The sequence below is a fragment of the Ixodes scapularis genome, unplaced genomic scaffold (assembly GCF_016920785.2).
Source record: "Ixodes scapularis isolate PalLabHiFi unplaced genomic scaffold, ASM1692078v2 ptg001056l_1___fragment_2___debris__unscaffolded, whole genome shotgun sequence".
NCBI lineage: Eukaryota > Metazoa > Arthropoda > Arachnida > Ixodida > Ixodidae > Ixodes > Ixodes scapularis.
Window position 1 is genome coordinate 31,671 of NW_024610090.1, and position 17,071 is coordinate 48,741.

The 17,071-nt window shown below is 45.8% G+C and overlaps 1 protein-coding gene across 1 annotated transcript in view; it reads left to right on the forward strand.

Annotated features, from left to right (window-relative positions):
- The window catches only part of LOC8037875 (probable aconitate hydratase, mitochondrial), a gene marked incomplete at its 3' end in the record, with an annotated part of 29,629 nt that extends 12,964 nt beyond the window's left edge, over window positions 1-16,665 (forward strand). Inside the window, 7 exon segments of the mRNA XM_042288062.1 lie at window positions 5,962-6,102; window positions 9,393-9,491; window positions 12,664-12,768; window positions 13,527-13,618; window positions 14,088-14,193; window positions 15,302-15,533; window positions 16,481-16,665. Coding sequence (XP_042143996.1) covers window positions 5,962-6,102; window positions 9,393-9,491; window positions 12,664-12,768; window positions 13,527-13,618; window positions 14,088-14,193; window positions 15,302-15,533; window positions 16,481-16,665 — 960 coding nt within the window.
- Window positions 16,666-17,071: the final 406 nt, after the last annotated feature.

Sequence of the window (17,071 nt, forward strand, 5' to 3'; positions counted from 1 at the left end):
AAAAAGTGCTTCACGGGGGATCGAACCCGGACCTACCGCATGTGAACCGGACGTCTTTCCCACTGAGCTACTGCGGCATCTCTTTTGTGGTGGATCTCTTTTCTTAGTAATAATTCAGCCGGTAAACTGTAAGTTGGAAAATTTGCTGTCAATTTTTCTCTAGCAAAAGCACTCTTGGGTCGAAGACGGGAAGCACCACGCTTTGGGGACATTCGCACCTAGTACAGAAATCGTACGCGTGCATACTCAACTCGAAGTAGACACGTCGTGCGTGACGTTTGCGCGAGCGATGTCTTCAGCCACGAGAAGGGAGCGACGGCTCGGCGACGTCTTCGTGCAAATCGGCTTGGTGGTCGGGCGTGTCGTACGGGATGAATACCAATTCTTTTGATCAGTCCCAAATTTCTTTTTTAACGGTAGACAGAATTTGCCGGTACCGCGAACGACAGTTCTGAAATAGAGGTCCCAAGTCCGTTGTCCGCTGCCATCGCCGTCCCCGCGAGTCCCACGATACGCGAAACGACGAATGCACAGAATGCTTCCGGTTGTCTGTGGAACTTTTTTTTTCAATCAACGTTTTTACAGCTTTTTAGAAGCCACAAAAAATGGATTTCATAATTTTTTCTATTTTTAATATTGAGTGTGCGCCTTCAGTGACCCACGACTTTGATTAAATTTGGTGGTCGCATCGATACCTTAGAAAACGGCCCGTGACCGCGAAAAAGAGAGTGAGCGAGACTCGAACCGGCCAGTTCTTGATCGGCGGTTTTCGGGCGGAAAGAAACCGAATCTCGAGCCGCAAATTCTGTTCTGGGTAGTTGAGCTCTCATATGTCACGTACAACTAAAAACCTCGGCGAGCATAAATACCCTGTCAGTGTTCCTTTAAGGTGGGACTAGGGTACTTAAATATGTTTTTTTATTTATCGAGATACCTTGCTGAAAGTTGGCATGCATATGTATCACTGGATGGTGATTTCAAATCTGCAGTTGAATTTCAGATATCTCTTTTAGAACAAAAGATATGCAAAATATAAAATTTCAATAAGGTAATTTCTTACGGGTCGTTATGGTAATTTCACATAAAAAAATTTATATTTTAACAATATGCAGTGCTTTCCAAGGGTTCACCATGTATCCTAAAGCTAATTGAATGTTTATAAAGCCATTTTGTCTACCAGAAATAAATCATAGAATTTCAAAGCAAAAACTTGTCACTAGATAATCCACGTTTCAGCTAATTACTTTTGATCTATTGATTCTAGACGAAAAAGAAAAGCTTTAGGATACACCTCAGTTGTTACTGAAAACAATGATACCAAGCTTACTGAAATCCGCCCATGCAAACATTATGAAGACTTCCGTAAGGCAACGGCTCTAGACAAAAAAAGACAAAGCTGAGAAAATCGCACTTGAAGTTTCTCCGATGTTGGCACTTTTATATATCAAGTCTAGAGAAAAAAGAAAAGCTTTAGGGAGCAGTTCAGTTGTTGCTATAAACAACAACACCAAATTTATTGCAATCGGCTTATAGAAACATAATCAAAACTTCCGTAGAAAAATGGCACCTGACAAAAAAACAAAAAAAAACAACATGAAACCACGAAATCAGTTCAGTAGTATCCGATGTGCGCACACAGTCATAGCAGTCCTGGGCTGTAGTCCTGGGTCCTGGCAGGCTTGTGTCTCTTGGCCATCCTCTTCTTCACCTTTTCACTCTCAGAGTGAGCCTTGTTGGCCTTGTGAAGCCTCCGCCTGACCTTCTCAAGACTCCTGCGAATCAGGCGGCTACCTGTGCTGTAGCCAAGCTGTGCTGCTACAGCCTTGCTCGCCTTGGCCATTCCCTGGTTGAAGCGTGACACGGCTTCAGCGACAGCCCTCTCCACTGACAGCAGAGAGTCATGTGTGTTCTTAGAGTTCTGGCCCCAGATCACAGAGTGTAGGCACTCTATGGCGTTCTGCGTCATGCCATCACTGCAGCGCTTCAGGAGTGCCCTATCGCCCAGCCTCTCAAAGACTGGCTCCAGCGCAGCGCGAATGAAGCCTGGCAGTGGGTTCTTGTGTGGTGGTGGCTCCTCGTGGTTGGCCAGTGCCCGGTTGTAGGAGCACCAGGAACTGTCCCCCTCGGGGACAGTTCCTGGTGGTCTGTATTCCCTATGCTTTGTATTCCCTTCATTGCCCTCAAGTTGATCTCGAAGGGCGTAATGTTGGCTTCCCCGGCGACTCGTGGAGAAGAAAATCGACTCTCAGCGAAATCGCAGCTCGAACACGTAAGGACCAACTTCACTGCCAGGCCGTATTGCCTCTCTTCGCACTTCGAAAGTCCTACGATAGCCATTCCGCACTTGCCGCATGCCGTGGACGGAAAGAGTTCTTGTAGCACTGTCATGTCCACGATGACGTACTCCGTGCCGCGGTCGGTGTCGTCACTCTCCATGCAGACGTCGAGGAGCTCAAACTTCCGTGAAGTCGCCGACTGATCTACCAACGAAGCCTTTCTGTCGTCCGCACGTTGTTCGCGCTCCACGCACTCTTCCTCCATGTAGAACACAGTGTCGATTCGATCCCAGACGAACTTGGTCCAGCCACGTCCACGAGTGGAAAAGCGGCTTGAGGCATCGGCGAAGCTGTCGAACACAAACTCGGTCCAGTCGCGTCCACCAACGGTAGAGCGGCTTGCGGCATGGCTTGCGGCATCGGCGAAGTCGAAGGTGTCGTTTTCCTCGATGCCGAGATCTTCTTGTTTCAGGCACGTCTCCTCTTTGTGTTTAGTCTCTGCGCGCTGGCCTTCAAACGGGCGTCCCCAGCCATCAGAACTCGAAGTGAACTCGAAGCGCGCAGGCAGAACGAAACAAAGAACTACGACGCAGGAGGGCACATATATACGAAACAAAGAACTACGATGCAGGAGGGCACATATATACGAAAAGGGAAAGCTAAACAAAGTGGAGGTATCAAAATATTTACATGAACGATGCGAAGAAGACAGGGAACATACATAACACTAGGAAGCACAAGAAAAACACTGAAAATGTCGATATAGAAAGTGGAGAAATGCGAAGGCAGCGTGCGTCTTGAACGGCGGAGCGAGCGAAAGCAGACGACGCGGGAGCTTGTGGAGCGACCGGGACGACGCGCCGGGGAAGCTAGGAGAGGAGGCGCGCGTTTCGGCCAATGAGAGAGCTGCGCCTCGGAGAAGCGCGCGCTTTGCCCAATCAGCGTCTTTCCTAGCGCTGGTGACGGCCTTTTGTGCGGCATTGACGACGTCATGGCCTTGAGGGGTACACTGCCTTGGAGCGCGGGAAACCAGCTTTCGAACAAGACCAAGATGGCTCCGATCGGATGAGCCGTTGCGGAGCTCCGACGGCTTGAAGTTTTAGAGTTTAGGCTTGAAGTCAGGTCTTTCAACGCTTACAAATTGTCATTAGTTTCATATTTAGAGATCGAATTGGGCATTTATATTTTGTGAGGACATACTCTGGACTATGTAGACCTCAAAATCGTGAACTTTGAAAAAAGGAATTTTTCGCGATTTTTTTATATTTTAAGACCCGCGTCCCACCTTAAACTGCTTTAGACAAAAGCAGGGATCACCTTTGTAGACAGCGAAGAACCATCATCGGACTCTGACAAAGGCGACTAGTGCACAGCATTTATTTTTGTGTTGGCATTCGTTTCATAAAATCCGTTCTATGAGGCATATGTTAAATTTTTATTATTTTACGTACGCGGTAGAATCGGCTGCAATATACCTCTTAATTACCCGGAAGCTGAATCTTCCTGCACGTTAGAATCGTGCAAACACGGTATTTAAACTTGGAACGGACTAACTAATGACAACGAATTGTAGTATTTACTTACCCTATTAAACTTGGAAAACGATCACAGTGACGTGGATACCGAATTTTTGTAGATGCTCATTCGTGTGTGGTAGAATGTGGTGGGTGGTTTTTTTATATTTCTATGCAAGTATAAAAAGAGCTCACATTTCTGCCTTATCAACAACCTCTGACGTTTCCCCTCCGTATTTCACTCTTCCTGAAAAAAAAGAGCTGATATGCATTTCTGTAATCACTACTGCATGAGGCACATTAAAAACCACAGATTAGCAGTCACGCTGTACTAGCTAAATTGCCACCCTAGAGCAGAGATATAAGGTGCCTTTTCAAAGTGGCCTGACTTCCAGCCATATCATGATCCATACAACACATTTTTGAGGTTCTGTAGAGCTGAATCTCTAAGTAGAACTGCAAGAGACCAGGGAAAACTGTTCCTGCTGTTGAAAGAGAGGATAACATTGAAAATGCAAATAATTTGCACTGTTTTCCTCTCTTTTTCTTTTTCACTTTTTATAAGTTCTCCTTTATGGAAGCTCTCCATTACATAAGATCCACTTTTCATCAATTTCACTTTTTGTCAGTTCCATTTTTTGTCAGTTTTACTTCGTTACTAAAACACTCAGTTGGGAAACTTACCCTTGAAACCTTGGCCGCTGGCGTCCACCGAGACCGAGCTAAGTACGATAACAGCGCCACCCTTTAGCGATGAGTTGGAACATGAAAGTTGCTCTATATGGCTACGGCTAGAGTCGCCGAATGTTCCCAGAGTATGGAAACTCCTAGGCTCAAGATGCCAAGATGGCGACTCAGTCTTTTTTCTTTACCGTGTTCACCATGAGCTTTTAAAAAGCATGTTTTTGCGTAAAAATAAAACGAAAAAAACTCCTTTTTGTATTAACACCTATTTGAGATTGGTGCAAGATAACAGGAGAAAGATGTTTTCTAAAATGTTTAGTTTACAAGGTTTTGCGGCACAATTAATATTGCTTTTCTACAATCATGTCTCATCGGTGATTTCAGGCAGTGTGTCCCAACCTGGGCGCATCCTAACTTTTCTAGTAATTTGTGGCGCGAGCGCTTTGGAGACGGGGGTTGGCATCCCTGAAACCCCTTCCACCGTATATGTTTTGGCACCAAAATGGCCGATTAAAGCCAGAATAAAACAATTGCAGTGGACGCTGTCAAATGCGATACTCCCAACCCAGTACAAGCAGCCATGCAGTTCCCCAGGTTGCTACTGCGGGAGAAACGAGTGTTGCGATCGCCATTAGCTCTTTTCTCGAGTACGGATCGGTGCCACTTTTTCAGGGCAGGCTCTATGCCAATTTCCCAACTGAGTTGTCCTAGTAACGTTGGTTTTACTTTTCGTGGGTTTTATATTTCATGAGTAACTTTTACGCAAGTTCCACTTTATGCAAGTTCCACTTTATGCAAGTTCCACTTTATGCGAGTTCCACTTTATGCGAGTTCCGCTTTGTGTGAGTTCCGCTTTGTGTGAGTTCCGCTTTATGTGAGCCGCTTTATGTGAGCCGCTTTATGTGAGCCGCTTTATGTGAGTTCCGCTTTATGTGAGTTCCGCTTTATGTGAGTTCTGCTTTATGTGAGTTCCGCTTTATGTGAGTTCTACTTTACTTTATGCGTGTTCCACTTTATGGAAGACCCGATTTATGCGAGCTCCACTTTATGCGAGCTCCACTTTATGCGAGCTCCACTTTATGCGAGCTCCACTTTATGCGAGCTCCACGTTATGCGAGCTCCACTTTATGTGAGTTCCACTTTATGTGAGCTCCTCTTTATGTGAGCTTCACTTTGTGAGCTCGTTTTTGTGAGTTTCACATTGTCATTCCAAATTTGTCATTTCCTCTTTCTGTCAGTTCCACTTTTTGTGAGTGTCACCTTACATGAGTTTTTGGCATTTGCACTTTTTGCCAGTTTCACTTTTTGTCAGTTCTATTTAAACACAACACCTCACATGAGTTCCACCTCACATGAGTTCCACTTTTTGTGAGTTACATTTATCAGTTTTACTTTTCATGATTTGCACTTTTCGTTAGTTTCACTTACTGTATCCTCTTGCAGCACCCTACTAAAGCTTTATTCCCAAAACATGTGCCATGTTACAGGTGGTCTGGGTGGCCTGTGCATCGGAGTTGGTGGTGCTGATGCTGTGGACGTAATGGCTGACATTCCCTGGGAGCTCAAGTGCCCCAACGTCATTGGAGTCAACTTGACCGGCAAAATGTCTGGCTGGACGTCAGCCAAGGGTAAGGTTGTCTTTTTTATTTTTACATATTGCTGTTACCGTTGTCTGGAAACTTTTCGTTGCTTTCCCTGGGGGACTCCATTGCCTCTAGGGAAAAGCCTGTCCTTAGGAAAGCTCTGTCCCTAGGCTTTTCATAGGGACAGGTTGGAGCACACCAGAGGCATGCTGTCGGTGGCAGGAAAAATCGATCCAATCAGGCAGAGAGTTTACTAGAGGGAACTAGAGACGTTCATAATTCCCTCATATTCTTGTTGTGCGTTCTAAAAGTGTTAATTTGTCAGCATTTGAAGACAAGGCGTCGATATCTGGCTCATGCGCCAGCGTTGCAAGAAACGCATTTGAAGCTGTGGATGCACGTGAGACAGCACTGTCTGACGCTGCCACGACGCAAAGCCTAGCAGCCAGGCAGGTGGTTAGCGCAAGAGAAAATGAATGAGAATAAAGGACTGGCGGTGTCATCTACTGCAGCAACTCGTAATTAATAATAGCATCAACATGGTGTGTCTGTAAATATACGGGTAGTATGCTTTAAATCTGTATTAAATAGATTTTAGAAATAGATTGTCAAATTTTGCCTTTACAGCTACATAGTACTTAGCTTCCTGAAAATATGCTTGTCCCTTACTTTGATCAGCAATATCAGTGGGATAAAAATTGACTGGGGCATGATCATTCACTGGGGCAGAAGATTGGGGGAGTTTCTAGGCCAGAAATATCGAAGAACTGTGCTACTGCTCAATTCCAACTACTGGCAAGGACTGCTAGTGCCTGCAGCAGGTAGTTTTAATTTTTGGAATAAATTTAACTAATCTCTCGTGATAAGGCCCATTTCTGGAGACACTTGTACGTAAAATTTCATAAGAAGGCCCCCCTCACAAAATAAGGAGAGAAATGGTGAAAAACATCGGGTGGGCTATCTTTGCAAATGCCACAGCAAAACGTTATCAAAAATTAATGATAAACATTGGGATACCCACTACAAACCACATGATGCAAGAACTGACACCGCAGATCGTGGACATTAATGTCCACGATCTGCGGTGTCAGTTGAAACGCGAATTTGCAATTGCAAATTCGCGTTTCACGGTGCGATAAACACAGAGGGAACTCGCAACAAACTCGTATGTCACGAGAAAACATAACGCAGGTTGCGGACGCAGCAGATTCACGATTCACGGTGTGAAGAACCCGCAGAAACCCGCTGAGAACTCGCATCTCACGGGAACGTATACCGTAGATGCAAATGCAGCAGATTCAAGTTTCAGGGTGTAATAAACATGTTGAGAACCTGCTACAAGCTTGCCTTGTAGCAGGTTCCCACACCGTAACGGTAACAAATATTGCGGACGCAGCAGAATTGCATTTCACGGTGCAATATACACGCGGGAACAACTCGTGTGTTATAGGAATTTTTATTGCACGCGCTGATCATGGACAGAAACGCGGGAATCTGCTACAAACTCGCATGTCACGTAATCGGATACCGCAGATCACGGACGCAGCAGATTTGCCTTTCACTATGCAATATACACGTGTGAACAACTTGCTCGTTACAGGAGCCAATATCGCGTGCGCGAGTTGTGGACAATGATGTGGAAACGTGCTATGAACTCACTTGTCAGACATACCCGTACCGCAGATTGTACGGTTCATGCAATTCCCATTGGACATCGCATGACGGCAGACGGGAATCAGGGGGGGGCAATGTTTTTAACACCCGCCTTTGAGAGATCGCCCATCCCGTTTTTCTGGCTAAATATCTGTAATATAAAAATTCCAAAACATCGCCCACCCCCCGATTATTGTTGGACGTCACGTGATGTCCAATGGGAATCGCATCAATCGCACGGTCTGCTGTACCGGTACCTCTGGCAAGTGAGTTCATAGCGGGTTCCTGCTTTTTCGTCCCCATCTGCGTAAGCAATGTCAGCTCCCGTAACACGCGAGTTGTTCCTGCGTGTATTATGCATAGTGAAACATGAATCTGCTGTGCCCGCTATCTGCGGTATCCATTCCCGTGACGTGATAGTTTGTAGCGGATTCCCGCATTTTTGTTCGCAACCTGCGTGCGCGATATCGATTCCCGTAAGATGCGAGTTGGTCCCGCGTGTATACAGTCAAACCCACTTATAACGATTCTACATATAACGTCCTATTGGTTATAACGACCAGCTTTCAGAAAATATACAAAATCAAGGCCCTGCTTATTAAAATTGGTCCAGATAAAATAACTGTTTTTAAAAGCATCATACTCTTACAACAAACACACAAAGTTCGCTTACAAAAAAAAGAAACTCTCGCACACGTGAAAAAAAAAAAGAAAAAAGACCAGGAGTTTTAGGCGCTGCGCTCCGGGCGACGCTCAAGGTTATTTCCGCGGCCTCGCAGCATACTTCCCTGGGGAGGAAACAAAACTACAGAAGCAAAAACGCCCTCTCAAGTCGCGTAGTTCGCCGATTGTGAGTGCACGGGAAGGGGAAGAGGAGGAGAAGGAGGAAGTCAAGTCTCGCGCAGTGCTGCGTTCGTTCGTGAGTTGGGTACGAATATATTTTCTGTGTTAAATGGGCTAACTCTTCCAGATGACGATTTCACATATTTGTTTCAGCCTCATATTTCACGCATAGCCGATATTTGTACAAATCAAAGATGTTTAATACATTATGGTGACCAGAAATGTTTTCCATTGGATATTCGTATGCCAGATTACAAACACTTCTTAGTATCTGTTCTTGTAATATGAATATCTTTTGAAAGTTGGTTTGAATAGTTGTGCCCCTTAGTACCAGGTGACCGTAATTCATAGTTGAATAAAATGGCGATTTATATAATAACAATTTTATTCTCAGTGGCAAAAGAATTTTCAATGTGATATAATTAACATGGTCATCCCATAACATGGGATGACCATGAAAATAAACACCAAAAGTTTTAAAAGCTGGGACTAATCTTATTTTAGAAGATATCAAAAACCCATCAAGTCATGATTTCATTGTTTTTTGAGGTTGTACGCTTAACTATCTATAATAGACCCTTCTCATAAGGGCACATCTAATAGCCGCTGCGACAATCCGAGCCCGCCATAGTGGCCATAGTTTGATCAAATGCTCCGAGCATGTATTGTACATGTGAGCTGCATCGACATTCAGCAAGGACTCTGATCCATACACATGCTTCGTGCCATGGCGATCGCCAATGTTGCTTGATGGGTTTTTGAAAAAGGTGTATTGGTCTAGCAGCTTGGTTGCCTCGTGTTTCAGCGAATGTCGTTGATATCTGGCGTTTGCTTCGCAGACATCATCCTCAAGGTTGCTGGCATTCTGACCGTCAAGGGTGGTACGGGCGCCATCGTGGAGTACTTTGGACCTGGTGTGGAGTCCATTTCTTGCACAGGTATGCATTGCAGGCAGCAGGGAATGTCGGTACTGTGTTGGCATTTGGTAGCCTTGATGGGCATGGCGTGGGATTTTAGTTGGCTCATATCGGCACGGTGTCAGTTTTTAGTTTACCTATTTATTGACATACAGTCGCCGACAGATTTTTTTGGACGCCGATAATTCGGAATCGTTTGATATTTCGAACCTAGAGGAGGAACCGTAACCTACCCAATTGAAAGTCCTACTGCTAAATGACGACTTTTGGCTTTTTTATTTTTTCTCTGGCTGTGCGTCATTATCATCATCGTTACCATTTTGCTTTGTTCATTCACCATTCTGCTGCAGTGGTTGACTTATGCCTCTCATCTTGTCTCGGTAATTGTGTTTCCGGACTATGCTAACATCTGTTCTTCTACCGCCACAAAGTTTTGCTAAGAACTGCGGAAAGTACTTGGCCATAACGCTAGAAAAGAAGGCAGCAATTATCAAGCCAGTAGAAAGTGGTCGAAAGCAAGCAGAGGCGTAACCTTAAAGAAGGCACTATTGGCGCCTTTTTAATGCGAAAGCATTAACTATCCCATGGAGCGGAACCGGCGGCGTCTGTAACCGCGAAAAAACGCGAAAGGAATTGTAAGCAGTGATAGAGCGCAGGCGAGCTGGTAATTAATCGACATCTTGTAAACCCCATCTCAGTGTTTACAAGATGTCGAAAGGAATGCCTATTCTCCCATTGGCTGAGCAAACCTGATCCTAGATAGCCATTGTCGGCCACTTAACGAGAGTGCACTCGTCCGCCGTTCTCGTGTCAGGCGTTGCCGGACTGCGGCCGCGGGGCTGCGGCCACGTCTGCTCCTCGGCGCTGAGGAACTGAGCAGTGCCTGTATATCGGCGGCGGCCGCAACCTCGGCAGTAGCGAAACGTGGCCGTCCACGCCAGTACACAGCAGACGAACTAAGGAAGCGGAAGAATGACATTTATGCTTTCGCATTCACAACTCCTAAGAAGTGCTTACGTGTCCTTGGAATATTTTTTTTAAGCTGAAAAAGGCAACTTTTTCAGTCGGCGACTGTATACAGCTGGCCGAGCCTCTCGCCCAAGCAGGAGGGGCATGTTGGACAAAAAGCAATAACACATAGGTATGCCCGTACGCACAACAGACGATACGACAGTCTAAAAATTTGAGGCAGGAAGCGAAATTCAACATTATTTAACCGACAATTATGAAAAAATGCTAAGGCTGCATGAAAGCAGTGGTAATCAATAAAATCCTGCTGGGAGAAAAATAACTTTAAATGCATATTTTGTTGCGAAAGTGGCCTGTATTGCACATTCCCTTGCGTGTCATGTTTTTCTCGAGTTGGGTGGTTTAGGAATCTGAGTGAGATTACATTTATGTGGTCACGGACGTCACCGAGCTACTGCTGGGGTTCGATGCTTGGGAGCGGACATGCTTTTTGTTATTTCTGTTAATGTCATGTTCCAGTAAATTCGGGTATCTTGTTGCTTGTTCAACGACAGAGTGTTCTATGTGCTGAACCTTCTACGCCGATTGTTCTAGAAGCCCTCGCATTTACAAAAGCGGCTTCGCATGACGAGCTGGAGTCAGCCTCGCCCCAGCGTTCGATCCTGCTGTTTCGCCAACATCGATGCCTGCTACGCCAGCCTTCTTCTCTTTTGGTTTGGGCATATGTTCGCCCCACTAAGCGTCTAGTTTTTTTTAGTCATTCGTTGCCGCGGTCAGAGGGCGAGTAATGCCACGCGCGTAACCGAGCACCCGCGTCCGTGGCCGAATGGTTATCGCTTTTGGCTCCCACTCAAAGGGCCGAGGTTCGATGCCTTGTTACGCAGAGCCCCTTTTCTACACACGTGGGCTTCTAGAAAAATCGGCATAGAAGGTTCAGCGCATAGAACTTTTCGTCCTCAAACAAGCAACAGGGTTCCCGAATTTACCAGAACGCGACATTTACAGAAACAACAAAAAGCACATCCGCTCCCAGACATTAACCTCGGCCTTTTGCGTGAGAGCCAGACACGGTAACCATTCGGCTACGGGCACGGTTGTTCGGTGACGTGCATTGCAATATTGTGTGACAAGCTGTTCTGGAGAAATAATGAGGCTTGATCAGTATGGTGTTGACGCTTAGTTGGCTCGATCAGCATGCAGCCGTCAAGTTGGGGGATTTAGCAGTCTTTCAGCTAATACTTTATGTTGGCTGCCTGTTGCGACACATGGACCTAATGTCACATACTACTTGTGACATTAGGTTGACATTTGGTGGTGCTTGCGGGCATAACGTTGGCTATGCATTGGGCAATTCCATCAAGGGTGCGAAGTTGAAATTTTTTTTTTTCCTTCAACATAAGATTGGTCAATATCATATATGTTGTTGAGAGGAGCAATGCCAATCTTGCGAGGTCAAGCTTCAAGCTAGCCTGTTTTAGTTTAAGTTTATTTGTTTACTAAATCTTTTATATCAATAAGATCTTTGAAACTCTAGGAAACAGGTTTGTTTCTTGACTGTTTCCAACATTCATTTCTGTTGTATTACATTGAATATACTATAAAAATCTTCTTTGACTTAAATGTCTTCTTGACGGGCCCCACTATGCTATCATTAAAATTTAATAACCGAAAATATTTACTCGAGAATAGTTAAAACAGGGAATTAGAAATATTTAAAATTTGAGCACTTGGATTTTGAGTTAGAAAACATTTTTGTTTCTTTGTACCCACATGAAACCATCACCAGTTATTTTTCGAGCGCAGCTCTTGGGCGCCCGTTTTCGGCTTGAGCGGCGTCGCCGTCGGCGTAACCGCGAGGTCACGTGACCCCTCCCCCCCCCCCCCCAAGGTCACCCCAAGGTCATGTGACCCCAAAGGTCACGTGACAGCCACGTGACTCCCCAAGTCACGTGACCCCCCCCCCCCCCCCCCCCCCCGGAGCATATTCAAGAATGAGGGGAGGAGGAGGAGGGGTCTACCCTCCCCTCAGTACTCTTCCCCCCTCCTCCTCAAGAGCTGTGCTCCGATTCGGTGTTACAGGGAGTTGTAAACAGTTTTCACTTTTTTTGTGTCAATTGTGTGTAACCAGAGTATCTTACTAGAGCAGTGTCGAGCAAGATTGCTTCCCTCGTCGATTTGTATGTTAACTACCTATTCATTGATTGGCTGACTGACCGATCTGCAGGTATGGGAACCATCTGCAACATGGGTGCCGAAATTGGAGCCACCACGTCCGTCTTCCCCTACAACAGCCGCATGAAAGACTACCTAGCCGCCACAAACCGCAAAGGTAACATCTCAAATAAATGTTAGCACGAAATGCTGGAATTGGCACTAAGACATCCACCAGTTTATTACTTGATACTGAGTCGCATATTTAATGAGAAAAACAAAGATACCAAACCATTGTCAATTTGTCAACGGTCAACGATGTTCAATTTGTCAACGGTCAACGATGTTCCTACTAACCACACACGAACCCCTTCTTTTCTGCGTATTATTTCAATCACATTATTAATATGTATAACTTCTACTGCAGTCTTTATTTTGTGTCTGTATAGTAATATTCCATATGTTTGTTTTCTTTGCATTATATTTTACCTCCTTTGTAATGCCCCGATTAGGTCTTTAAGGTAGAAATTAATTAATAAGACGCAGAAGAAAATCGGCGCAGAAGAACGTGACATCAGCGACTTTAGAAGGCAGTAATCAAAATTTCTTTTAAATCAATCAGTTTGCATTGCTTGGTGGCCATAAGAACGGTGTTTTGTTGACTTGATCATTTTCGCTAATGAAGATGTATGTCGCAGGGCTTATTACAATATTACGAGTTTTGCAATGTTACTTTTTTATGTTTTACGTAACAGAGAGTAAAATGGGGGGAACTGCTAAGAGCTTTCTGCTGGGAAAAATATGCCAAGTTTAAAGACAACTATTTTTATTTATTTTTTTCGTTTTTGGGGTGTTGTGTTACACGTTTCCCTAGAAACCTCAATTCGCATGAGGGCTTACTAAGGCCCCTGTAAACATTGGTCGTTTGTCCTGCAGACATTGCCGAAGCAGCCGACCAGAACAAGGAGCTGCTGACCCCCGACTCCGGCTGCAAGTACGACCAGGTCATCGACATCAACCTGAGCGAGGTGAGCCTTTTCAAGGATAAAATCATCTTTCTTGCAAAAGCTTTTGACTTTAGTGTCCTTTTAGGAGGTCCCTGCACTCCATAAATCTCTTTTTAAGTACCTCAATAGAACACAACTGTCACGAAATAAATTTAAACAATAAGAAAGAAAAACTTTGCACAATATTCTTATGTTGCGAGACAGATTTCGGCTTAGGATCGATTGTGGGAGGTCTTTCTGTTTCGAGGTGTTGACCCCGAAATAGAAGCATGTTTCCCAATCGCTCCCAACTCAAAACATGTCTCGCAACGTATGTGATGTGGTAAATTTTATTTTAAAAACTGGCAGTATCCAGGCAAAAAAAAAATAAAAAAGTTTTGGAGAAGTTAAGTGTTCTTTTAATGCTTCCGAGTCGAAAGAATCCTGTCCGTGATAGCCTCTGGTGAACCCCCGGGGTCTTCTGACGCCTTTGCTCAATTCAAACGCACAGTTGGAGCCCCACGTAAACGGGCCCTTCACCCCCGACTTGGCCCACCCCATCTCCCAGCTTGGGAAGAATGCCAAGGAAGCCGGCTGGCCCATGGACATCCGTGTGGGTGAGTCGGCACTTTTAAGTGCGCAGCCTCTATAGATCCAGACTCTTGGGGTGTCTGTGTCTGCACCTGAGATGTAGCATCGACGGGGACGTCGCGCCGATGACGTTGCAGTTTTTGCGCAATTCACGGTCTCTGGCTGCGGGACCGAAGAGACAAAAAGAGAAAACGTCCTCGGTTCATCGTTTTTTTTACATGACACCGTGACGTCACGTAACAGCGTCATTTGTTGTTTCTTCCGGGACATTGCTGCAGTCTGCAATTGGTTGGCACTGTGCTGCTGACCAATCGCGGGGGGCGTTGATGTCCCGGGCTCCCTGTCCCACTTGGTTTGCCGTGTAGCATAGGACCTCAGATTGGAGCGCTTCATTGCAGGCTTGATTGGCAGCTGTACCAACAGCAGCTACGAGGACACGAGTTACGGCAGTTTTGAACACTAAGCTGCTCATCTCGGTGCCAATCCCTGGCCCTTAGCCATGATTGGCCCAAAGAGCTGACCACGGCTATGAAGCCAGAGGCAAAGAATCTTTATTCACTTCTTTTCTACCAACCAAAAACCAATCACTTCACTTGGCTACGATTTGCCCATGTTTGATTATAATAATAATATTAATAATAATAATATTAATAATAATATATTAATCTTTATTTGAAAAGCAAGGTGTACTGGGTGGCTCGCAAGGCTAGGCAGAAAGGCATTGGTTCTTATGCGTGAGCGTCTGCTAGCCAGCCACCCAGGGCAAATGAATGAAGTAAAACCCAATATGTGACGAAGAAATATACAGGAGGAAGGTGAGGCTGAGATGCGCGAGGAAGGAAGGGCTGGTACGACACAGTGTGTGCTAAGCCTCAACGCCAGACCCCCAGTGCCACTCGGGGCAGCAGAGCGCTGGTCGTTCGACTCTTAGCTGTAATCGGCTCTAAGGTACTATTAACCGTTAGTCTCGATTTGCCCCGAGGCCTTGCACAGTTACGGTTCTTAGCGATGACCACGGAAGGCCACAAGACACTCAGTGGACCCACATTTCTCATCTCCGACACATTTCAACTCCTGTCTCGTCGCGTGCGTGCTTCCCCGCGTGGCACGTCCGATCGCCACGTCTTGTTGCAGGCCTGATTGGCAGCTGCACCAACAGCAGCTACGAGGACATGAGTCGAGCGGCGTTCCTGGCAAAGCAGGCCCTGGACCACGGGGTGAAGGCCAAGTGCGCTTTCACGGTCACCCCCGGCTCTGAACAGATCAGGGCCACCATCGAACGGGACGGCCAATCCAAGATCTTCGACGAGTTTGGCGGCATGGTGCTTGCCAATGCCTGCGGTCCCTGCATCGGACAGTGGGACAGGTCAGTCTGGAAATCTTTTCTCTGCCTTGGACGTTTGACAGTGTGGACCCGGCGGCACGTTGACCCTTTCAGGAGGTCACGCTACTCGCTTTCCAAACACGTTGCGCTGCGATTTATGAGAAAGGTGCCTTTAGGTGGCGCTTTTACTAGTTAAACAAGAGAATTTCAGCTTTCCCAAAGTTAAAGCAATACAAAAATATTTTTCTTCCTGCGGTCTGCACCAGGTTTTTGCAATCATCGAACGACATTGTCGATTACTGTGGCATCTTATTGTGACAGAAAGACTGGTGGAAGGAAAAGAAAGTAAAAATTGGGTTTTATTTTATCCCCGTCGCCGCGTCGTTCTATGTTTTCAGAAGAAGCTAGGCGCAGCCTATAGAAAACGACTTTTGTCATCTTTAACTGCGGTGAACTTGTCCTTTGATATTTTGTTATCAAGATTTGCCAATCACTAAGATCAGCCATTGACGTCTCACGTCGATCATCACTTCAAAGTCTCGTCCACATTTGCACAAACCAATCTGTTGAAAAACTTACACTTGTCCTTGCCATCTCCAAACTAAACGGCCTGCTGAGAGATATCGCGTCGACGACTTCACCCGAGGTATTTTCCAAGTGCCTTGAATGACTCGCGTCGGGTTATGTAGCGCTGTTTTGTGTTCTGTTTCTGTTTTTGCCAACAACTTTGTAATCGTGCTTTCTGTTTTTTTGTCACTTGACCAAATAGATAATTGCCTTGATCATTATCACTCTCCCCCCCTATGTAATGCCCAAAAGGGCCCTTAGGGTAAAGAAAATAAACAGTTCACTTTATTTCTTCTGCAACATGCCATTCAGCATGTTAAAAAATAAAACATTATGACGCGTCCCGTCGTCTTCGTTTTTTCATTTTGTTAGACCGTGACCAGCTAGCCCAGTTGGCCATCTTAATTCCACCTCTTGCGCAGGAAGGACATCAAGAAGGGGGACAAGAACACGATCGTGACGTCGTACAACCGCAACTTCACGAGCCGCAACGACGGCAATCCGGCCACCCACGCCTTCGTCACCTCCCCCGAGCTGGTCACCGCCCTGGCCATCGCGGGGCGCCTCGACTTCAACCCCATGACCGACGAGCTCACGGGGTCCAAAGGTTCGTCGTTAACCCCTTCCTTTGCCACGAAACGGGGAGGGCTGCACTTCTGTGATGGCGTAGCACTAGTGTTTTGAAAATTCTCCTACTACGGTTGCGTTCCAGTGATTCAATCGAAAGGAACTCCCGTACAGTGGTGTCTCTTTGGTCTGCTCCTTTCTCTCGCGAGGCATCGTCGGCGACGGAAGTGCCGCGCCGTATGCGCCGAAAATAGTGCTACGGCTGAAAGTTTGCTGTATACTTTGTCAAAAGTGCCATTTTCACTAAGAACTGTGCCACGCTTTTGCCGTGCCAAGATAGGCTTAAAGGGATACTCCAGCGATTTTTCGAGCCACCTCAACTAAGCTACATTTTCGGAATCACTGGCCTTTATCCTTTCTGGTATATGCTATTTAGTATCACGAAA